General features: G+C 33.5%; 1 protein-coding gene across 2 annotated transcripts; it reads right to left on the reverse strand.

Annotated features, from left to right (window-relative positions):
* Window positions 1–20,056: 20,056 nt before the first annotated feature.
* Window positions 20,057–24,304, reverse strand: LOC144556857 (trihelix transcription factor GTL1-like). Of its 2 annotated transcripts, none has more exons than XM_078305333.1 (3): window positions 23,830–24,304; window positions 21,109–22,969; window positions 20,057–21,014 (listed from the first exon to the last, which is right to left on the reverse strand). In XM_078305333.1, exons 1-3 carry the CDS (start codon window positions 24,195–24,197, stop codon window positions 21,003–21,005), a joined length of 2,241 nt encoding a protein of 746 aa, XP_078161459.1. In that variant the 5' UTR covers window positions 24,198–24,304; the 3' UTR covers window positions 20,057–21,002. The 2 variants fall into 2 exon arrangements, with proteins under 2 accessions (XP_078161459.1, XP_078161458.1); XM_078305332.1 differs by having other exon boundaries at window positions 20,057–21,018.
* Window positions 24,305–24,788: the final 484 nt, after the last annotated feature.

The following is a 24,788-nucleotide window of genomic DNA, read 5'->3' on the forward strand; positions in this document are numbered from 1 at the left end:
GACAAACAGTTGGAGTGCAAGAGAGAGTTGAGAGAGTAGTAGAAGCACCAAGGTAAAACCCAATTTGGGGGAGAAGTAGAGTCGTTGGTACTCTCGTCCAATTTGGATGAACCTCTACTGAATTGTGGGTCCGCTTTTCTGGTTCTGGTTACGGTCTAGTAGAATAGGTTCAGATGGTGAGACCGCAGTACTTCAAGATTCTCTCAAGTAAATCATGTTTTGCAGTCAGATCTGAACTGTTCGATTAAAATTTGAGCTAATCCGGTCCAGTCAAAAGATATTTAACGGTTCTGATCTAAACACAAAATCTGATTGACTTTAGGTGAATGAGATTGAACACACTAGTATCTGAACAGGTACATGATATATGATAAAATCAGGTTGTTTAGATTCAGATTGGATAAAAAAAAAATCGGATTTAATTAGAATTACGAACAGATAATTTTAAAATTTTATTAATTAAATTATAATGAATGGTTACGAATTTAATTTGATCTTCGGTTTGTTTGTTTTTTCTTCATTTTTTTCTCTTGTTCAATTTAATCTTGTCTAGTTGTCTTAACTTAAGGGATATCTCTATTTAAAAAAAAAAATATATATATATATATATATATAATGGGTCTATCTAAATTGCTGCTGGCAGCATTTCAGCAGAGGTGCTGCCGGGGCTATATTTAGCCGTGTGATGTCCAAACAACAAATCCAAACCGTTAGATGTTTAATCTATATTATAATCTACTTGGAGACCAAATTTTACATTTTTTGGAATTTTTTTACTATATATTAAGCTGGTTTGAAAACCGCTGATTTCAGTAAATTTCTGCAGCATTGAAATCAGCGATCTTCAAACCAGCTTAATATATAGTAAAAAAATTCCAAAAAATGTAAAATTTGGTCTCCAAGTAGATTATAATATAGATTAAACATCTAACGGTTTGGATTTGTTGTTTGGACATCACAAAACAGAAAAATGGGCGGCAGCACCGCCGGCAGCAAATTAGCCACAGCCTATATATAATTATCAATTTAACTTTTAAATAACTAAATAATATATTTAATAAGAGATTTGTTCCGAGACTGTGGTGCAACCAATTAGTTTAAAGAGCCCTGATAATTTCCTCCCCCCCTCTCATCCCTCTATTATCCTCCCAATTTTATTTGTTCAATATGTCCACATTTCTAACAATCTACAAGGAATTTTACAAATCTAAAACCACGAATGTCTTCTACGCAATTTTATCTTTCAAATGAGATCCATGATGACATACTTTCGACCTCGTCGTCACACAAGTATTTATACCTCGTCATCTAAGTATTTATACCTAGTATTTTTCACATATGACACTGCTAACATTTAAATGTATTAATATCAAGTATTATGAGTATTTATACCTATGCACTGAAGTATTTATACCTATGTGGTCAACTATTTTTGTTATAGAAAGGTTGACGTAGGGACGATTGGAGAAGGTTGATGCGGAAATGTGGAGTCCACGATTGGAGATAAATACTTACAAGTATAGGTATAAATACTTGAACAATGAGGCTAAATACTTGTGTGACGATAAGCCCGAAAGTATGTCATCATGGATCTCATTTGAAAGATAAAATTGCGTAGAATACGTTCGTGATTTTAGATTCGCAAAATTCCTCATAGATTGTGAAAAATGTGGACGACATTGAAAAAATAAAAAAAACACCTCTAAAAACGTGTATGATTATTCTCCTCATATAGTTTGAGTGGTCCCCCCATATAGTCATATCAAGTTAGACATGCAAGTATTAATATCTTGGTTTGCAAGTATTAATTTATTATTTTCCAAGTATTTATACCTATGAATTTAATTAAACTTGGAAGACCACAGTGTTTTGAATAAATTTAATTAAACTAGTTAATTAAGTTAGTTTATGGAAGTTAAAATTTATTTAAGAGATGGGGAGATGTGAAGATGCAGGGTCCACGATTGGGGATAAATACTTACAAGTATAGGTATAAATACTTGCACGATGAGGTATAAATACTTGTGTGACGATGAGTCCGAAAGTATGTCATCCTGGATCTCATTTGAAAGATAAAATTGCGTAGAATACGTTCGTGGTTTTAGATTCACAAAATTTCTCATAGGTCGTGAAAATGTTGACGACATTGAAAAAAAAAACTCACCTCTAAAATCTGTTTAAGATATGGAGGGATGATGTGGGGATGGAAGTGGGAGAATTCATATAATTATTCTAGTTTAAAATGCTTTAATCTATGAAAAATGATATTAAGGTGTTTCAAACGAAGTAAAATTAAATTACTTTTTCTTTGTGCAATACCAGAAGTATTATCTAAATATACTAAAAATGATTTCATTTTTTATTACCAATATTATAATTTATAAATTTGGGGCACAGCTTGTTTTCCTCATGGTGCAATTATATAAAAAATTAAGCAACACAAACAATGAAAAACAAAGCGCCAAGATTTTTTTTTTTTAAATAATTATTGGATGGCAATAATTATCAGTGTCTACAAAATTCATTCGATACTGGCAATTGCCAGTCCTAAACATGTTCTCTAAATACAATATTATTTTTCAATTCCTTAGTCAAATTATAGATGCTGACAATTGTTTAGTGTTCAAATTTTGTTATGAAATGTGATAAAAATTGCTTAGACGTCTAATTGTGATTTTTATTTTCTTGTGTTTCTGGGGTCCTAAGCTGATAAATTAATTCAAAGTGGTTTTGGGTTATAATTCAGGGAAAAAGGGTGGGGCTGACAAGCTTTAATTTGGTTTGGATCTGTGTTAAATGTTAATGCATTACAAATTTTCTTATATTATTTTTTTAAATTCAAAGTGGTTTTGGGTTATAATTGAGGGTAAAAGGGTGGGGCTCACAAGCTTTAATTTGGTTTGGATTTGTGTTAAATGTTAATGAATTACTATTTTCTTTTATTATTTGTTTTTCATTCAAAATGGTTTTGGGTTATAATTCAGGGAAAAAGGTGGGGTTCACAAACTATAATTTGGTTTGGATTTGTGTTAAATGTTAAATTGTTAATGAATGACAACAAATTAAATGGGAAAAATGCCCCTAGCTAGTACAACTGTTCATAAGCTACCATGGTTTATTTCCCTCCACACATTCTATCTTCATAACTGCCCATATTCCACACACATAATACATTGTGTCAATTGATGTTGATTCCTCTTTCAGTTGGTTGTTAAAATCATGCAGTTTAAGTTTGTTCCTCTTTTGAAAGCCTCATATGATTGAAACTACATAGATTATATTTGGAGACTTTTAAGGGGCAGTATTATGATTTTTTTCTGAAATTTTTGGATATTGATTACCACCTTGCTATTTTAAGCCTCTGTTATTTCTGATCTTTTGAGGCAGCAATTGCAATATCTTCTTGAAATGATAAATTAGATGACCAAATTACTTGAGTAGACGAGAATATTCAGAAGGTTTAGATGATGTTTCAAGGTTAAGATGAACAAAAAAAAATATTAAAAAATTATTTGATCTGAAATTTATGGACCATCCAAAAACAGTAATTTTATACCTATATAAAAAATAGTACAAAACTCTAAAAAAATGTAAAATTTGTTCTGCAAGTACACATTTATATGGAAATCATGTTAAACGATTCAAATCGATCATTAAAATTTCGGAAACAAAGATATTGATCCATAGTACAAATCCATCCATACTATGCATAGTACCATAGACTCACTCTATGACCAATATCCCAAATTATTTTTTTGCAAAGTTTCTGCAAGTACATATTTTTTTTCCAATTGGGTCTCGGTACCAAAGAACAATACTGGTACCATACTTCCAATGCCCTATCCCTAACAACAACAGCTCGTATCATTTTGATGGAACTTGAAACAATACTAAACAAATTAGAAAAACAAAATCCTAAAAATGTATTTTTGCTTGCTGAAAGCTCTTCTAGTGGTCTTTGTTGAATCTAATTAATGGGCTGTCTACGCAAAAGCCTATATATATTGTATGTAGCCCATATTGATAAAAAGAAATACATAAGAAGGCTCACAACTAGTGCTCACAGCTAGTGGGCTTCTATTAGGTTTATTTACAGGATTATCTTTTTAGTTGCAATTTTAAATGAAACTCAGATATTTAAGTTTCATGCTACTTGCCTCATTTAATTGGAGGCTTTTTGAACTTGTGGGTTGGGCCTTAATAAACGGAAACAAATTCAGAATAATATTTTTTGATATCTTATACAATTATACAATCTACAAATTTTTGCATGAATAATCAGGATAAAATCTTGCATAATTTTATTGAAACTTATCTATTGCCGAAATTTTTATTAATAATATTAGTATTAATCAAATTAAAGAAAATTACATCACCATTTGGTAAAATCCAAATATGACAGCAGAATTAGTTTTTTTCTGATCTATTTTTGCTGGATTATTCAACAGAATTAATTTTTTTGTGTGCTAATTTCGGGAAATTCCTATTCTTAAAAAAACCTAATTCTGTTGAATAATCAAGTGGAATTGAAAAAAAAACAATAATAAAAAAACTAGTTCCGCTGAATAATCTAACGGAATTGAATTATCGAGCGAAGTGTTATTTTTGGAAATTTCACAAAAGTGATGTTCATTTTCTTTAATTTGACTGATTTTAATATTGTTAATAAAAATTTCGGTATATCGACTAAATTAGAACAGAAATTGCCATTGGCAACAACAAATAGTTCTATGTTTCCTTTAAAATAAAAAATATATATATATATAAAATAACAAAAGTAGACAAAAGATATGAAACATAGGAAGGGTACAAAGAACCTTTCTGTAAATGGGGAGGCAGTTATAAAGGGGAGGTCAATGGAAATGACAGGTCATAATCATCTTTTAATAGTACGTTTAATTAGGCATAGATGATTCGGCAAAGATACTATAACTTTAATTCAACTAATTAAGATTAATTTTTTTTATTAATGTATGTATTTTATTTCATCACATAATTAGTGCCATCCATGCTTTAATTTCCACATTTTTTTACTAGCTCCTTTTTCACAGACCAACCAACAAAATAATATTAAGTTTACAAATTCTCCATTAAAAAATCATCTTAAAATATATAAATGTCATAAGCCTAAAATCACAAAGTCGTTGAATTTTACATGCCTTGGACACGTTGTCAACTTGAACTATTTCATACAAGAAAAAATATAATTAAAAAAATAACATGAAAAAGTTATCTCATACAATTTAATATAGGGATGTTCATCGGTTCGGTTCGGTTGAGACCGAATCCAACTAGGCAAACTAAAGTTATAATTCGGTTTAAAAAATAGAACCGAACCGAACCGAAGTTTTAATTCAGTTTTAAAAAACAAACCGAACTGAACCATTAAACCGAAAAAAACCGAACCGTTTAGTTCAAAATAATTCGGTTTGGTTCAAAACCGATTAAACTAGACCCAATGAACACCTCTAATTGTATATATAATTGCTTAATAATTAGAAGAACCTGTTCCTGTCTCAAATAATTCATGCTTCTAAAAATGGATAAAGATGGATAATGCAACTTTTAGTGGGAAGGTCAAAACCACAATTGCCAATCTTTCTCAAAAAAAATATAAAAAATATAGAACAAGCTTGATTAACAATAACCCATGAGAATATATATATATTTTATTCTTAAAAGAGATGCTAGAAGAGATCATTATATCATGCATGACAATGACAGAGTCCATTTTAAATTTGTTTGGAATTTCCCTTTCATCATTTCAAACTCAAATCTCCCCACCTGGTACCTTTTATATATGCTCAAAAACTTGTTTGTCGGAATTGGCATTTTTTAGCATGATTTGAGAGGAATTGGGGGTTTGATATAGTTTTGAAAAGACAGTAAGAAAAAGGTCGATTTCTCATAAATTGAATATCAAATTCAAATATCCATAAAAAAGGGAACATATGCCAAAAGTCGATCAAGAATCTTCCTTGTTTCGTTAAAAGAAAAATATTATTTTATTAATTGTTTTGATGGTGATCCCTTTTGACAAGGAGATAAGCACAAGAGGCCTTTTTTTATTTTTTATTAAGGAAGTAGATTATATTATGTCTCACAGATAACAAATGGTGAAGTGTAAGTTTATGAAAATGACATACTAAGCATCATTTCATTTCTCATGTAGCATCTTTTATTACATTATTAGTTGCAAATAGTACGAGCATCACTGTCGCTACATGTGGTTATGTTTGGATGTGTTAAGAATATATAGAGGTTATTTCATAATAAGAGCTATTCAGAATAGAAATTTGCATTTAAACAACATTTTTGTTATTCAAAATAGTCAGAATTGGATGAATCAAGGAATTGCTTGGAATAGCAGCTATTCTTGGGTTCAGAATAGCTGCTAATCCAACATTTCATAGGAATAGCGAAATAGCAACTAACCCGAGCTATTCCTTTGTTACATGTGGTTATGTTTGATATTTGACTTTTGGCATATGTTAGTATGAGCAAATAGCAGCAAATAGTACGAGCATCACTATCGTTACATGTGGTTATGTTTGGATGTGTTAAGAATATATAGATGCTATTTCATAATAAGAGCTATTCAGAATAGAAATTTGCATTTAATTAAACAATATTTTTTTTTATCGGAATAGTCATAGTAGCTGTTAGTCTGTTACTCTCTATTATTTGTAAATGTTGGAATATATAGCTACTATTCAAGAAGTGTGAAGAAAGAAAAAAAAAATATCTTCTTTCAGATTTACGCCAACACAACTCCGAAATGACAAAAGTGACACCACTTAATTTGCTTTTTTCACGGCTTGAAAATTAGTTCTTTTACTACTTTATAGTAAAATTGAAATTGCAAGGATGAAAGCATTCAGAAAGTAATATGAAATAATTTATTAAAATATACTAAAATTTTTAATAAAACAAAAATTTACCAAATTAATTTGAGAGCTTTGGAGTGACCCAATTACAAGTCATTATATTAGAAGAGGTTATAACTAGTGTGTGTTTGACAACTGCAATTGCAAATCTTTAAATTGCTCTCTAAATATATTTTTTTCTTCTTCAGTCATTATTTTCATAAATCTCATTTGATTTTTTTTTTTTTGTTGTTGTTGTAGGCTGATAAATTAATTAGGTTATATTAAAAGTTGGTTTGGGTTATAATAATTGAGGGAAAAAGGGTGGGGCTCACAAGCTTTAATTTGGTTTGGATTTGTGTTAAATGTTAAACTACTGTTAATGGATTACAACAAATGAGAGAAATGGTTATGCCCCTAGTACAACTACTGTTCATAGTTACCTTGCATTATTTCCCTCCACACATTCTTTCTTCATCACTGTCTAGAAAGCAACAGGCCTTCTTTACACCTATGATATTATATTATAAATCATCAATTAATCACTGCAATAATACTTGGAAAATAAAGGTTTAGTTACCGCTGTCATGTATATATATATATATATGAGGCTGGCAAGTAGTGTATAAATATTATTGAAATATATTCAATTTTTCTTTTATAATGCAAATATTTTTTTTTGGAAAATAAAATCATATGTTTTTTAATTAATAATACAATTCTATAAAACTTTTTAAAGTACTAATGCAGTCTCAATTAATGGTATAAATTATATCCAAAAATCTTAACTAAGTATTTGGTAGCACCAATGAACATGGGCAACTAATTAGTAAAATATAATTTGCATATTTTGATATAACATGTATAATTCAAATTTGTCAGAGACCAATTAGACACAAAACTTCAAATATTGACTGAATTGAAATAAACCTAACTAAACAATTTGACATGTTTGTGTGCTGTTCAAGAGAGAGAGAGAGAGAGAGGCCTGTAAAGAAGATTTTTGAATTGGTAACAGTTGGGTTTCATCAGATAATATATGTACCTGCATGCATTCATGTTCTATAATACTGCACATATAAAATGTCAAATTCCATTTATTCCCCTGCAGTAAAATTTCGCTGTACAACTATATATGCTTAAAAGGTGAATAATAACAATTTTCAATGCCAAATGTGCCCTATTTTTTCATGTGCCAGAGGGCCCTTATGCTAGAATGAGAAAAATGATAAGGCGGAGTCGGTTCTGTTACGGAACGGTACGGTTACGAAACAGAATGGCACGTGTGTCAGTTACGTGCCGTGACCATCTTTTGAAATTTTGGCACTGCACAATACGTTACATGAAAAATCTAACTACGGCACGGCACGTGGTCGTGCGAGTCACGTGTAATTAGAATCATTAGATATTGATTAAATGGTGAATATTGAATAAACTAACTTAAATTATGATTAAATGATCACGCGAGGCACGTTTAATCACGGCACACTTGGGCACGACATGACTCACGTGGCATGACCATTCGCATGCCATGATGACCCTTTGATTTTTTAGTCATAACATGGTATGACATGTGAAAAATTAACTTGGTTACAGTACAGCACGAGTCCAAAGTCACGACATGTTAGTCACAACATGGCATGGTACACTTTTTCCAGTCTAGACCCCTCTGGTAGTGCAAAATGAACATTTATTTTCATTGTTGAATTTTGTGAATTGCTAAATATTATTTTACCTTTACAACATTACTCCAGCATATAGAATAGGATTCTCAAAAAGAAAAGGGGGGAGAATGAAAAAGAAAAGATAAAAAGAGGTGGTTGTTAAGGGGCCCATAGTATTCCAAAAAAATTAAAAATTAGGAAGTGTGAAAGAGAAAAGAAGTTGAAGGCATGTGCAAATAGTTGCAAGTGGGGAACATAGCATAGAGGTAGAATGGGGATAACATGGGAAGCAATATAGGTAGAAATATATGATATATCCCTTCCGCATGTTGTCTTGTGTAAATTTATTGTGTTATTAATAAATATTACATTTCTTTTTGAGTGAGTCTATGGTACTATGCATATCACGGGTTGTTACGGTGCTACGGCTCTATATTTGAGTTTTCAAATTCTAACGGTCGATCCGAACCGTTCATCTTGTTCTCCATATTAATATGTGTTTGGAGACCAAATTTTACATTTTTTGAAAAATTTTTACTATTTTTTTAGATATTTAGAATATCACTTGATCTGAAAATTCTGAACCATCCAAAAACAGTGATTTTCAATAAATCTAAAAAAATAGTAAAAAAAATTCAAAAAATGTAAAATTTGGTCTCCAAACACATATTAATATGGAGAACAAGATGAACGGTTCGGATCAACCGTTAGGATTTGAAAACTCGAATATAGAGCCGTAGCACGGTAACAAATCATAATATGCATAGTACCATAGACTCACTCTTTCTTTTTTATATACCTTTCAATCTTGCTGGATACCTCTGGCATTACAATACCACTCAGATCAATTAGCAAATGCAAATCTCTCCTCACTTTTTACTTAATTCTAATCTACACTTAGTCAAGGAGTGCTAAGTCAGTCTATGATTTTGAAATTTTTAATCGTGTGGGTTAAATTTTAATTGAATTTTAACTTTTCATTTTCTTAAAGTGTTTATACAGTTTAGTCCTCCTCATAAATTACTAGATGTATACTTATAGTCCGGTAGTTAAGGGTTCAAATACCACTAATCACAAATTAATATTTATGCATTTTAAGCTTTAGCTTCTCCTAATTAAATTTTCTAGTTCCATCTTTGAATCTTCACAACTTGCCACTATGATAATGTGAAATTATAATTTGTACTACATCTTCTTTATGTTGCTTGCATATTTTTTTGTAAGTCAAATTTATGAATATTGAATTTTAAACCTTTTTTTCTTAAAAAAAAATTGCTTGGTGGTGGCTTTTTTATTTGAAATATTTACAAAAGATCTTAGCTGAATTTTGAACAAAAAATTCAGAAACACAAATAATGCTGTAGAAAAATGGGGGCTTCTAATAACACAGAGCAAGTCTCTCCTCACTTTTTACTTAATTACCCACACAAAATGAAAAAAACATAATCTTTACAAGTTGGCACATAAAAAAATTGAAAATAAGAAGTAACTCAAAGTCATTGAAAAGAAAAAAAAAAGAAAAAAGTACATACCCCAACCTAGGTCAACATTCATGTATACATTCATAAATGGTTAAATAAAATTGGGGGCTTCTAATTGCACCTAAATTAATAAAGAGAAATTAAGATTTTGATCTGGTTAGGAATTCAATGCATTTGAATACAGATATATACATTATGGCATGATTGAGACAAATGATGCATATCAAATTTAATTGAAGGGAACAATTATCTAACATTGCCTAAATTATTTGAATTTAATACTGAAAATGGAACAATTTGAACTGTTAAATTTAAAATGAATGGTCCAAATCTGTGTAAACAGTCCAAAAGTTTCCATTTTACTGTTTAGAAAATTGCTCATAAGCAGATAAAGATGATAATTTGAATAAATCTCGCATTGTAATTTGTTAAACCATCTGAGGAAAAAATGAAAAAAGAATTTTGATTTTTTTTTTTTGCAGCATGCAGACTGTTATTTATAATTGTGTATCTTCAATAATATTAATTTGCATTTTGTACAAATTACCCAGGATATAAAAAGACCTCCCCTGTTTTTTTTTTTTTTATATATATATATTTTATTTTACAGGGTGGAAGAGAAAGGCAAATAATTCTTCATTTAATCTAGACTTTGCATCAATTCACTTCAAAGTGGAAATGTGATTTGGTTTGACATAAAAGAAACGAACCAATTCCCCAAATATAAACATCTGGTTGGTTGGTTTCATAATTATTGAGCACAGCCTAAAAACCTATTTAAAAAATAATAATTCAAAAATATAAAACAGCTGGCACATTGCCACTTCTTTCAAAAAAATAAAATTACATAATTATTGCAGTGAAACAATTAATTAATTAAGCTAGCCTTATATGACACCTTGGTCTCCAAACGAATCGAACTTAATCCAGTTTGAGTTCGAGTTCGAACCAATTGCGAACCAAGTGGGTTTGAAATTGAAACATGGTCTCGAACTGAAAAGAAAAGTTTGAGTTTAATTCGGTGCGATTCGAATTAGTTCAATTTGGTTCGTTAATAGTTCGAATTGAGGCGAATCGGAGGAGAATTAGAAGAGTTGGAGGTTTCAGACCGAGCCAGACCCAGTTCGAGTTCGAATTCAAATCAATTTCGAATCAAACTGGTTTGATTCGTTTCAAAACAAACTTCAATTGAACGAGTTAATTGTGATTTTTTTTTTCAAACCAAACTAAATTGAATAATGAACTACGAGCTTTTTTTTTCTAAGCCATTAACACAATAACACCTACCAACAGAGAGAGGCAACAATATATAATATAATATAAGAAATGGATCTAATTTAGGGATTCTAATTTTGTCTATTTTGATGCACAGAAAATAACTAACATAAAAAGGTACTTGGTGGCAACAATAAGGTCATAAATTCTCAACTGAGATGTGAAGATGTGAAGATGTGAAGGTGTGATACATCAAAATCTACAACCCCACAAATCATAAACCCTTTTCTTTAGTCACAGAGGCTGACATTTAATCATTAGACAAAGAAAGCACATGTTTCTCTAACGCTACTTAATTATCACGCCGCCAACTACTTTAGCAAACATCTTTGGTTGAGAAAGCTAAAGCACCAAAGGTTTTACATTTATATATCAAAATTATTTTATTTCAGAAAATTAGTTCTTTATGCTTTAAAAATTAGAATCCGGACCGTCCGATAAGAATTTGTACGAATATTAAAGGAGCTTTGTGTGTTTCACTTCGGACTGAATTGGTTCGGATTCTGATTAGACAATCTGAATCTAAACAGAAAAATTCTAAAGATTATGCAATAATTTTGCAAACAAAAGGAGCACGTCATAATAAGTCAAAGAGGTATGTAAAATGGTGAATTTTGATTGCTTGTGTCAAAAATCATCATTTTACTTCGGATTAGAATCTGCACGAATATTAATGAAGCTTTGTGCATTTTACTTCGGACTGAATTGGGTCCGATTCTGATCAGACGGTCCGAATCTAAACAGAGGTAATGTGACATAAAAATGGTGAATTTTGATTGCTCGTGTCAAAAATCATCATTTCACTTCAGATTAGAATCTGCACGAATATTAATGGAACCTTGTGCATTTTACTTTGGACTGAATTGGGTCCGATTCTGATCAGACGGTCCGGATCTAAACAGAAAAAAATCTAAAAATTATGCAATATTTTTTAAAACAAAAGGAGCAGATCGTAATAATGTAACATGAAAATGGTGATATTATTTGATTGCTTGTGTGTGTTGTGGGGGTGGTAGCGCATGATTCCTTTTTAAGGTAATGAAAATGAAATAGTGAAAGTATGCGCTGTAAGCCATGTATAACTACCTTCATTTGTGAAACCAGAAACTAAGGAGGAATCTTCAATATAACCATGATATCAAGCAAACTATTCCCCTTTAACCCTATCTTAAGGAATTAATTCATTATTGTTATTATGTATCAAACAAGCATGGCATCTCCACAAAATTAAATGTCTACATACAACTTTTTAAACTTACATTTTGTTCTTCTGTGCCACCATTTTACAATGAAATGTGCCATTAGAGCTAGTGGTGCCCGACTTATTCGACCAATCCGATCAATCCGACTTGTATGAATTTACAAATTGATTGGTTAAATTTTGTAATTTTTTTTTCTTAAACAATTTTTTTTATATATAACTTGATGGTAATACCATCATTGAAAGATTTTTGCAACAATTTTTTATTTATACTTTTTCATTGTTAGTTAGAATACATTGTATTTTTTATTTATACTTTTTTAATTATAACTTATTATTAATAATATTTTTGCAACAACTTTATTTCAAAATGAAACCTGTCGAAATTGACAAGCCAAATGTTATTATAAAATAAATATGATTTTATTCTCTTTATATAAGATCAAAAGGTACAAATTGTTGAAAATGACCCCACCAAAATAATATAGATCAGCATCTTGGCTTTGAATTTGACCTATAATATTGTTTAACCTATAAATGATCCCACCAAAATAATATATAAATGATCCCACCAAATTCAGCATCTGATGACACGAGTTTGACCTATAATATTTTTTATCCAATCCAAAATTGCAAGAAATCATTGTGTTGTCAATCATATAGGCACTAATTTTCATACAAATTCAGCTACTGTACAAGCATTATTTTGCAAATTAACACCTCAAAGGGCTTTCTGTTGCAATTTAATTAACCTCGTATTAAGACATAAAACATTTAAAGCAACAATGTATATATAAAATTTCAGTATGCATCTCTCAATATTAACCATAGTCAAAAGATTTGTGAATTATTCGCGAACAATTTGTTTTTTTTTTCGGTGATGGTGAACCGAACGTCAAATTATTCGGTTGATCAAACTTTGACTGAATAATTTCCAAATTTTATAATTTTTTTTCTAATTTTAAGAATTATTCGCCAATATTTTCTAAACTTTTTTTTTGCTCCCTTGTGGGACTGAAATTTTCGGTCCAGATAATTCCGAATCACTCCCGAATTATAACTAAATTATTTTCGAATCACGATCTTTTGATCATGTCAAACCGAACCCGAATAATTCATTTGTCACCAGTGTAACAAAATGCGGCCTATGCGGCCGCATATGCCTATGCGGTTCCGAACCGCATAGAAAATTAATATGCGGTTCCACATATGAGGCCACATAATTTTGACCGCATACCGCATATCCGCATATGATCCGCATAAAATTTTTGTTGTGAGATTTTTGAATCAGTGGATTTTAAAATATATATGCTTTTATTATCTTGTTGTTGTGTACTCTTATATATGTATGTTGCTTTTATATTAGAAAATAATGGATATAAAATAGTTCTACAAACATGCGTATTCTTATATATCCTGTTGCGAAATTATGCTTTCAAATATATATGAATTCTTATTTTAAAATCCGCATATATAAATCTGCATATGCGGCCGTATACTGTATATGCAGTATGCGGTGGCCTTCCGCATACCGCATAGAAACCGCATTTTAGAACACTGTTTGTCACTATGCTCTCAACTTTATTTCAGTTTGTAGCTGTGCATTGATACGGAAGATTGCCCCGCATAGTTACACAGAAGATCTGTAAGTATAAGTACATTAGATCCGGGACATGAGACATGAGACATGTGACATTGTTTTGCAAGTTAATTAACGCCGTTAAGACAGGTTATAATGGAAATGCCAAGTGAAGTGAGAGCAGAAACACATGAACTACTTATTCGGCGGCGCATAATCACTCAATAAATCAGATAATATTGTTAGGCCCTTAATTTATTATTGTGCTGTTAGGCCGTTCAATCTGAAAGATATCTTTCTGGTTGTTTCCATTCATCAATAATGAACTCACTATCTCACTTTATTTTTTTTTTCAACAAAATTAAATTCAAGGAATTTGTAATTTTTTTTGTTAATTTTGAAGAAAATTCATACATGCATCTCTTAATCCGAAATTTTTAAATATACCATTATCCTAAAAAAGATAAATCAAATCACCACTTTCTCTCAAAATTTTGAATTTTGACATGGCCGCATTCCCAAAATGCGGCCACTTTTCTACGGGCCGCATCTAGGGGATGCGGCCACCTTTTTTTTTTTTTTTTTCATCGTGTAGTTCAATCTGAATGAAAAAAAAGGGTGGCCGCATCCCCTAGATACGGCCCGCAGAAAAGTGGCCGCATCCCCTAGATGCAGCCCGAAATAAGGTGGCCGCACCTAGGGGATGCGGCCATGTCAAAAATCGAATTTTTCAGCAATTGTGGTTGTTTGGTTTATTTTTTTTGGAAGTATGGTATATTTAAAAATTTCGGTCTCTTAATTGAGGATGGGTGAAATGCCTTTATTTTTTGTGCCTCTATCATGTCTCTATTTTTAAAACATTAATAACTCAAAAATTAAATCATAAACGTCAAAATAAAACCGTTAGATGTGATCTCTGGTATTTTCTTTATGTGCTTATAAAAAATTATCACATTTTGGTTTTGTTTATATGTGAATCAATAAGTTAAAAAATCAACGTTTAGAAATTATCCACATTAGTATGTTTTTACAAGCTCTTGATGACAACCAAAACAAAGTTAAAATGTCATAATTTTTTACACATGCATAGATAAAATAATGTATATTACATCAAACTGTTTTATTTTGACTTTTAAGTTATTAAAGTTTTTTTAAAATGGAGGATGATAGCTAGAGATATAAAAAATGGAGGCATTTGAACTCTAGAGAGATGCTGAATTTTGAAGTATATATTATCAAATTTATTAGAACTAATTTCGTTATGCAATTTCTTTAAAAAAATTCAACAAAAATCATTTTATGGGATTCAAATTAAACCTTTATGATCTACTCCATCGTCTCAATTAATTACTAATTCTAATTAAATTCAATTGCAGCAAATTGAAATTAATTGGACAATTAGTAATTTTTTAAAAGCAGACTGCAACTGATTCATTGAAATGAAACAATAATTACAAAGTTTTAAAATAAAAACAAAAATCTCAAACAAAAGATGCATCTTTTCACGTGGATAAAAAAATGACTTTTTGTGACGGAGTACCGTCATTGTTCAGCTTTTTTTTTTCGCGACGGTACTTTTCACGAGGGAGTACCGTCATAAATGCACTTTTTTTCTCGCAAAAAGTGTCCACTCTGTTGTTGTGATGCTAAAAGTCGCACAGCATAACCACGCAATCGTAAGGACTATAATAGAAATTACAGGCTTCAAAGGAAAAATTATGTCAAAGAGAAAAGTTGAGAGAAGCAACAATGCATGGAATTCCGATGCAAATTTTGATGCAAATTTGAAGTTCTAAGGAATATCTTAATTACATTTTCTATTGGCAGCATTGTAATCGCACTTAACACTTGTTTCAACTTAAAATACTTTTTATTTAGCGACAAAAGGCAATATATTTATTGTGAGATGTTACATATTCAAAATCTGAAAGTCATTTATAAATATTGAAATTTGAAAGGCCAGACTTTTATTTATTCTTTAAATAAATTAAAGACTTAACTGAAATGAATCCGAAGTTCTCAAAACATCTGAAATCATGCACATGGCTATTGATTTATCACTATACTGAATAGTATAATTATAATAATTTTACATTTTAGTGATTTTTTTGTATCTATTGAAGAGTATGATCATAGTAATTAAATAGTAAAAAAAATGTACTTTCTCACAGTTTTTAATTAGTCTCTTCATTTTTTTTTTTTCTAATTGTCGGCTGATGGATACATGGGAGAATGTTTAAAAGTGGTTAGACATGGCATATGGATGCATGGCAACCCCACCAGATACCTCTAATTAAACCTAATAATTGGAAACTGCCTTGGAATGTGAAAACAAGATAAATCATATGAGTGAGAATTTGTTAAATAATTCTGAATTATTTAATATTTTAGATTCAAGTGAGACACGTCACACAGATAAAAACATCATGCGACACGTGAATCATGTCACATTATCACCGATACACGCGACATGACGTGCCATGACTGAATTGATAAGAATGTGACTACTTTTTCTCGCTATCAATTTAATTATGAAGTTATTTATATTAACTTTTCTATTATTTTATTCTTTAAAAGTAATTTATTTTCCTCTGAATTGATTGATAGATATATATTACAGATCTGGTTGTATGCATGTTTGAACTGATTGTATTTTAGTTGAATAATAAAAAAAATTAAAAAGCTTTTTAGTGTGTGCTTCAGAACCAGCATCCGTAGAGGAAGGGGAAGGGACGGGAGGAAGAGAAACAAGAGTTCGTTACCTCCGAACAGTAAATCCTACACTCCGAATCGGAGGTGATAAGATCAGCCAAAAATCAACACCACACCTCTCTTTTGTCCCCTCCGAATAGTAACTCATACCCTTTGCTCCTTCATTTTTTCTCTTCTGGAGCAAGTGAACAACGTCGGCAGCCCGTCATTTTCGAGCTTTTCCTTCCTTCCTTTTAATTAATGAAGGAGTTCTATTCCTCTTTGGACCACACTCTTAGAGAAAATTAATCAAAATTGGAGGTTATTAAATAAATTGTTGATGCCTCATTAGTGGCGGCAGCAGAAATTAATTATGATTATTACCAATTTACCATGGCTTGGTAAAGTGGGCAAGTTGTAGTAGTGCACTAATTATAAGTAGTTCAATTATGGTTAATCAAAAGGGACCAAAGAAGAGAAGCCCCTTGTTCTTGTTTTGTCCTTATCAGGCGTACTAATTAATCACCCATTTTAATTAATCTGACCTTTATATCTAATCGCTTTTGCTTTTGGCTTTGGGAGATCCAAATCAAAACCTTAGCAAATTCCAAACATAACATGGCGTCATCTCCACACGCGATAGCGACGCTGCTCTCACCCAATTCCATCTTTCATCTACTTCTCCTCAAGTCTTCTACTACTGGACATGTCCATTTCCACCGATTATTACATAAATATTTATTTTCTAATCTATGAAAGCGAGGGATTTACTATGTTTTCCATATTATATTATGCAAATGAAATTAGTTATGAATTTGTGTTCAAATTAAATTAGTGATAATATTGTATTTTACATTGTGTAGACTCAATTCATGCACAAGTACTAAATAAAATAAAAAAAATAATTATAATAGTGAGTATGATGCATATTTTTTTCGTTTATAATTAATATTGTGTAGCAGATGCTTAAATATTAAATTTACATTTTATTTGATTTTTTTTATAATATTTTTTTATGAGCTCTATCATTATAGATAGAACAATTTTGATATATATGATTGTAGTTCTATAAATTTTAACCGTGCACAACTCTCTAATAAAATATCAATATTTTAGGTCATTTTTTACCATCAAATCTATTTTTTTGAAAAAAAAGACAATGTTTTCATAATTCATAAAAAATAATAAAAAATTGATATTCTACAAATTCATTATATAATTAATTTACTGATTATGAGCTACTTACCTCGAAGTTTCAGATATGAAATTTTGAAATTTGATCCTATAGTATTTTGGCCGAAGTGCTACTGAAAACATATTATATTAGTCAATCTCTCTCTCTATAAAAATATCCTTATACTTGGAAATCAATATAATTATGTTAAATTATATTGAGATCATGTCGGAACAGGATATCAAGAAACAAATGGGGCTTCTATTTTTTTGGCAACCTGCTGGTATTTGTGGAGATAAAGAGCATAACAAAAAGATTTTTAAAGATGCTGACATGGATCTTGGAGTACTGGCAAATCACGCAGTGAAGGCAGCGAATTAAGTACTTATGGATCGATGCAATATGTTTGAGTAGTTTTTCTTGTGCAGTACATGTTCTTGGTTGTGTGTTTTAGTACTGATGTTTATTTACTTTGGTTTTTAGTTTCTCAGTAGTGTATAGATGTAACAGTAACTGATGTAACTATACTGTGATAGCCACTATCCACTATCAGCTTGTCAAAAAAAAAAAAATTATGTTAAATTATAAATTAGCAAATGTTGATCTGATTCTGTGGTTTGTGCATGAATGGAGAGGATGATGATGAGGTAATATTCTTTTTTGTATGAGCTAAAAATCTCGTGAAGTGTGCAAAGTCCCCGCACATGCTGCTGCCATGTTTCTTACAGTTTGTCACCTTCCCTTTTTACCTTTTTTTTTTTCACAATTAGTTACCTCTTATTATCCTGCTATTTAGATACCACATATATATAACATACAGCATGCATGCATGCATGCAATTTCCTCACATTATTACAAGTTAACGACACGTTACATGTACATAAACGTGTCGTTGCTCTTCAACTTTAACACACCTGTTGTGTTGTGTTGTATGGTGGCGTAAAATAAGCAGAGAATGAAAAGGGCAAATTAGGAAAACAAAAGTAGTCCGTGGGCACCACACTGTCAGTCTGTCACAGAGAGAGAGAAAGAGAGAGAGCAGAAAGGCAGAAACGGTTTCTGCTGGATGTTGGTACGTGTCATTGCTTCATGCTTTTAATTGCTTCTTTCTATGCACACGGAAAGCAGCGCCAGGCGGCAGTCTCACCTCATCATCCACACTTGCCAATTTACCTTTTTCACCCTTTTCTCCCTTTCCCCCTCCCCTCCAAATTTGTATAACCACCTAAAAAGCTAAAGGTTAAAAAAGATATAAAGCCTGTAGCCCGCATTCCAGAGAAGATTCTATTACGGAATTTCAGAGTAACCTGAGTTGGTATCTCAACGGCAATCGGCAGTCTCTGCAACCTCCACGTTCCTCTTCATAACACCAATCCCACAGCTAACTTCCCTGCTCCAGGTTTTCTGATTCTCCTTCTTATTACGAATAAATGCAACCGAGTTACTTTTACATTGACAAAACATTCGAATGACTCGTTACATAATATCCTTGAAAGATAGAATGCAGTAAACTCTAACAGGCCCCTCTGGTTATTTAAACTAGTATACTGACTTCATCCTCTCTCATTTTATATTGTCGCCACCTACACATAAAACAACAGTCTAGTTCTTCTGTGACATTCACTGTATATAACAGCATGCAATCACTTGCAAGAAAATAAATAAATATATATTTTACTGTCAGATAAATATACTTTATAATCTGACTTGATAGTGCACTTCAGAAATCATCTTTTTCTGACAATACCATACTTAAGGTACGTACGGAGTTACAAAAAGATGAGCAACAAAAGAACTGAAGAAATGGACATACCGCTCGAGATCCAAGAGCGTTAATATTCCATCTTGGATCTATCTTTACTACAAATTCACATCTGCTTCTTTCTAGTAATTGGAGTAAGGCAAAAAAAATTACCAATAATAAAAGCTGTTTACTTTTTGTTCTGTATATATATATTCTTTCAAGAGAATCAAGGTTTTAATTATGGTAACTAGTATTGGAAAACTTAGAACAATTAACGTAGTCACTAAATAAGACTAAATTTGAGAGAGAGAAAAGGAAGAAGAAGAAGAAACTGAAACTGAAACTAAAAAGGGAGATTTTTTTTTTTCCGCACAATGCACCTTTATAATTAAGTCCTTAATTCCCTCACAACTCCATCTACATACAGATATTGAAGAACAACTTATATATTTGTAATTAAGTACAGAAGACAAAAAGTATATATAACATTTACACTTCTTAAGAGAAGGAATAATACATATAGAATAACTTGTTTTTATATATCCTAGCTGCCTCCTCTTAAATATGCACATCTTTCTCGAAGCACTATCTCTCGATCTGATCTTCCTCTCTCTCTCCATATATCTTGATGCTATGTGCGTTGAGCTTATTATATATCTGACTCATGTCAGCCCTCTAGGTTGCACGAAGAGGACCCCCTTATTCCCACAACAAATCAATAAATAACAAACTTTTGGATTGACTCGGAAATTAAAACATGTTTTTACTTTTTACTTAATACATCTACCCTTATGATCCCATCAAAGAACCAAATTATCAAAAGGAAGGAAGGAAAGAGAAACAAAAGGTGGTGACAAATTTGAATAACGAACGAACATGCATGAGCTAGAGGAGGAAAGGAAAACCAAAAAAACAAAGGATGTAACAAAATGGAGTTTTAAGTTATGTAGCGACAGCTAGATACATGAGAGGTAGAGAGAGAAGTTGATCGATCACCGGTTTTAAAGTTCTAGAAGAGAAAGGAAAAAAAAACCATATGGTTATTCATATGGAATTTACTATTTAACCATGGCCAAGAAGGAATTACTGCCTGGTGTCGTACCGGGTGGGTTGCTAGTTGGCGGGTTACCGCCGGCGCCGGTACCACTCACATTCACATTCATATTTTGTCTCTGAAACTGAATTTTGTATTGCATCTTTCTATCCTCATCATCTCCATCATCATCGTCGTCATCATCATACTCATCATCATCATCCATGCTATCGCCTTCGCCTTCGTCAAACTTGTCATAGCCATTGTGCCTCTGCTGATGCTCCATCAACTCCTTCATGATGTCTTCTGGCTTTAATTCATAAAAACAAATTAACAGATGTAATATATAATACTGATTAATTAGGTGCAAAATTGAGAATTTGTGGTGGTTTTTACATACCTTCTTCAAACCCATGCTGCTAGGGTCACTGTAATATGTTGTTGTTGTGCCTCCATTACTTGTTGGAATTTGAGTGCCTCCGCTACCGCCATTACCTCCATCTGTACCATGTCCATTACGGTTATTATCGTTGTTGCTATTGTTATTATCTTTGCCGGCATTGCTGTTTCTACTATCGCTTTCCCCGGCTGGAGGATGTTGTGAGATCGGTTGCGGTTGCGATGGTCCGTGTGGAGGTGCTGGTCCACTGAATGTGAGAGAATCTTGAGAATTGGTGTTGGTATTGGCATCAAATTGCCCCCCACCTGCCCCAATGGCAGTGCCTGATCCGTATTTGTTTCGATAAAGAGCATCCAATTGATGGAAGTAAGGGCAAGTTTTCGAATCCTCCGGCCGTTTTTTGTTGCTTTCCTTTACCTTTTTGAAGTACTTATTGATGTTTTCCCATTTCTCCTTGCACCGTTTTGCATTTCGGTTATATCCCAGCCGCCGCATCCCGGCTGAGATCTCCTCCCAAAGGGGACCCTTTGGTCCCGATTCCTGATACCGTGAATCCATCCCGCTTCTTATCTTGATCAGTGCATGGACTTCAGCCTTAGGCCATCTTGATGAAGTGGCAGATGAGGATCCAGGTTCAAATCCACCACCCATGCCTGATTCTTGAGTCTCGGGCACTGAAAGTACCATCTCAGTTGAAGTCACAGGTGGTTGATGCTGACGTGCTACAATGTCGGTACATTGCTGTTGTTGGTGTTGCGGTAATTTCTGTTGCGGCTGTGGTGTCGATTGTAATTGGAGCTGCTGCTGCTGCGGTTGTTGTTGTGGAACAGCCGGTGGAGTAGCTGATTGCAGCGGCAGTGGTTGCGGATTTTGTTGGCGCGGAGTCTTGGGAGAAGGCTGCGATTGTGAGTGCTGCAGTGGCGGATGAGGTTGGTGCTGCGGCTGAGGAATAGATGACACTGGAGCCGGTTGAGAAGGAGGTGGCGGTGGCGGCACGACTGTTATAACTGGTGCAGGAATTGTCGGAAGAGGAATCGTCTGTCCGGTAATTCTCTGAATAAAAGACACAACTGCTGCATCCCTAGAAGCAGCCATAGCACGCTCTTGAGCAAGAATTTCCTGCTCCCGGCTAAGTCGTGTCATCTCCTGCCTCCGCCACGCCTCTTCCCTGATCATGCGGTCCTGCTCGCGCTTCTCAATTGTCTCCAAGAATCTCTGCTGCATTGCCTCCTGCCTCTCCATCACCTGCCTCATTAACCCCTCAAAAAATGACATCATTTTCTTGCTACTACTTCCTCCTCCAGATCCACCTTGTCTCTTTCTCTTTCCCTGCTCCTGCTCTTGGGTCCCACCAATCTCCTCAGTATCCTCATCATCTGATTCATCTGACTCAGATGACTCTGTGTTCGACGAGAAGCTGATCCCTGCTGTTGTGGGGGCTGCTGTTGTTGGTGTAGTGGAGCCCGATATTCCCTGTGGTGGAGCACCAGATGTACCAATATCCTGTATGCTTCGTAGCATCGGTTGTGACGACGACATTTCAATTGGTGTAACCGTAACCGGTGCAACAACCCTAGATGGTCCTGCCATGGGTGCCGAGAACCCAATTGTGGCTGGAGAACTCACTGGGATCTGCGTTGTCGGCATTTGTACAGATGCCAGAGGTAGAATTGGTACCATAGCTTGTGTCGGGGTAGTTGGAGAGCCGTGAAGAGCTTCAAGCTGGCTAAAAAACCGGTACGTCTTGCCGTCTTGTCGGCCGGCACGGTTCTCTTTCGTGCGCTTATAGTACTTGTGCACGTTCTCAAATTTCTCTTTGCATTTCTTGGCACTTCTCCGGTATCCTAGTTCAGCTAGTTTCCTGTGTAAGGCACGCAAAAATTGGCTTTTAGTCTCATATATCTAACCTACTAATAAAAAACCTAACTAGTGTAAAGTAAGTTGATAATAACAGCTAATTAAAATAAGAAAAAGAAAAAAAAATATATATGAGGGGGTGATGATTGCATACATGTACAAATAGACAGCATCTACCAGACCTACTTATATTCGAATTATGAGTCTAGAGGGAGGAGAATAAAATATGGAAAATTAATTGCTTAAGAAAAAAAGGTTGAATTTTAGAAAAGGAAATTAGAGCAAGAAGAAATAGAAAGAGAAGAGAAGAAAGAAGGCATGTTGTGCACTGGAAGTCTGGAATCAGTAAATAAGAATTGGTTGGGATTGATGCAAGCGGATCTGCAGCGGTTTTCTTATCGAAATCTGAGATCAACAAGTGAGATGTGACGCCGTAATTACTTTCCATCAATTTTTTTTCTTTTTGGTTAAAAAAAAAAAAGATGCTTCTCTCGTGAAGAGAGAGAAAGAAGAGAAGTCCCTCTCCTCTTTCCTAAAACAAGCGCTCATGAAAGAAAAGCAGATAGCACAGATAGCAGAGACACTCTTACACTCACTAAAGAGGTGGGCTCCGTAGTACGATGCACCAGCCCCTGAGATCGTTACCTCTTTTACTCTCTCTCTCTCTCTCATCCAATTCTCCCATAAAATCCAAAAAAAAAAAATTAAAAAAAAAACTACAGAATGGAAAATTCTGTAATCTCTGGTGCAGAATTGAGGACATGCATGAGAGGAAATGCGACTTGAGAGCTCTGAGATTGTCACATTCTGAAAATTTGACGAAATTCAGCTCAATTCATCTGAATTCTACTAGCTCTTAATTACCTGGATACTTCTTCCCACAGAGGTCCCTTAAGAGTTGCATCTCGAAAGACTGCATCCATGTCTGAGCGGATCTTGAGTAAAGCCAGTGTCTCTTGCCTTGGCCATCGGTTTCCTGACGCACCTCCTCTGTCGGTCTCGTCTCCACCGATGTCATCAGGGAAGTTACCAGCAACAACTCCTCCAGGAAGCAACTCCTCAAACGACGACTGTGGTGGCGGTCGGCTATTCAGTGGCGATGCTGCTTCAGCATGAATTTGCTGCATCTGTCTAGGTGCTGATGTAGGAGATGCAAATGGGGACATGTCAGCAGGAGAAACGCCATACTGTGACCCACCAGGTGGCGGCTGCGGCGGTGACGGTTGCTGCATGGATCTGAAGTTTCTATTTTTGTGTGTATAACTGATTGAGGTAGTTAGTGTGGAGAAGAGTATAGTGGAGGTATAGTAGAAAGCAGTACAAGTGTGACTGATTTGAGCTTGTTTTTCCCTCTTCTCCTCTTCTCTCACTCTCTCCTTACTAAGTGTGGAGAGAGAGAAGGGGAGAGGGTGTGGTAGAAAAAGAGGAGAGGGGAAATTGAAAGGAAAGAAGAGGAGATCAGTTGAGAAAGGGAAATCAGTACATGAAGAGGTAGGGTGAAAAAGATAGAGGGGGTGGACAACTGGAAAGAGGGAAAAGGGAAGGAGGGGTAGAAGGAGAATTAGGATGAGAGAGAAAGAAAGAAAAAGAGTAACATATCAACGCTGGCAAATATTAAAAAAAAAAATTAAGGGTATGGGAAGAATATAACAGCTGGGGGTAGCTCTATAGAGAGAAGAAGGAAAGGAAGGATGGAGATGGAGGAAGGGGTTAAGTTAAAGAGAGAAGGAGAGGAGGTATACAGTACAGAATACAGATGATGATGATGATGATAGAGATGCTGCGCTGTCAAATAGTTAAAACCGAAAAGACAGACGGTGCGT

The sequence above is a fragment of the Carex rostrata genome, chromosome 7, assembly GCF_964058835.1.
Source record: "Carex rostrata chromosome 7, lpCarRost1.2, whole genome shotgun sequence".
Classification (NCBI taxonomy): Eukaryota; Viridiplantae; Streptophyta; class Magnoliopsida; order Poales; family Cyperaceae; genus Carex; species Carex rostrata.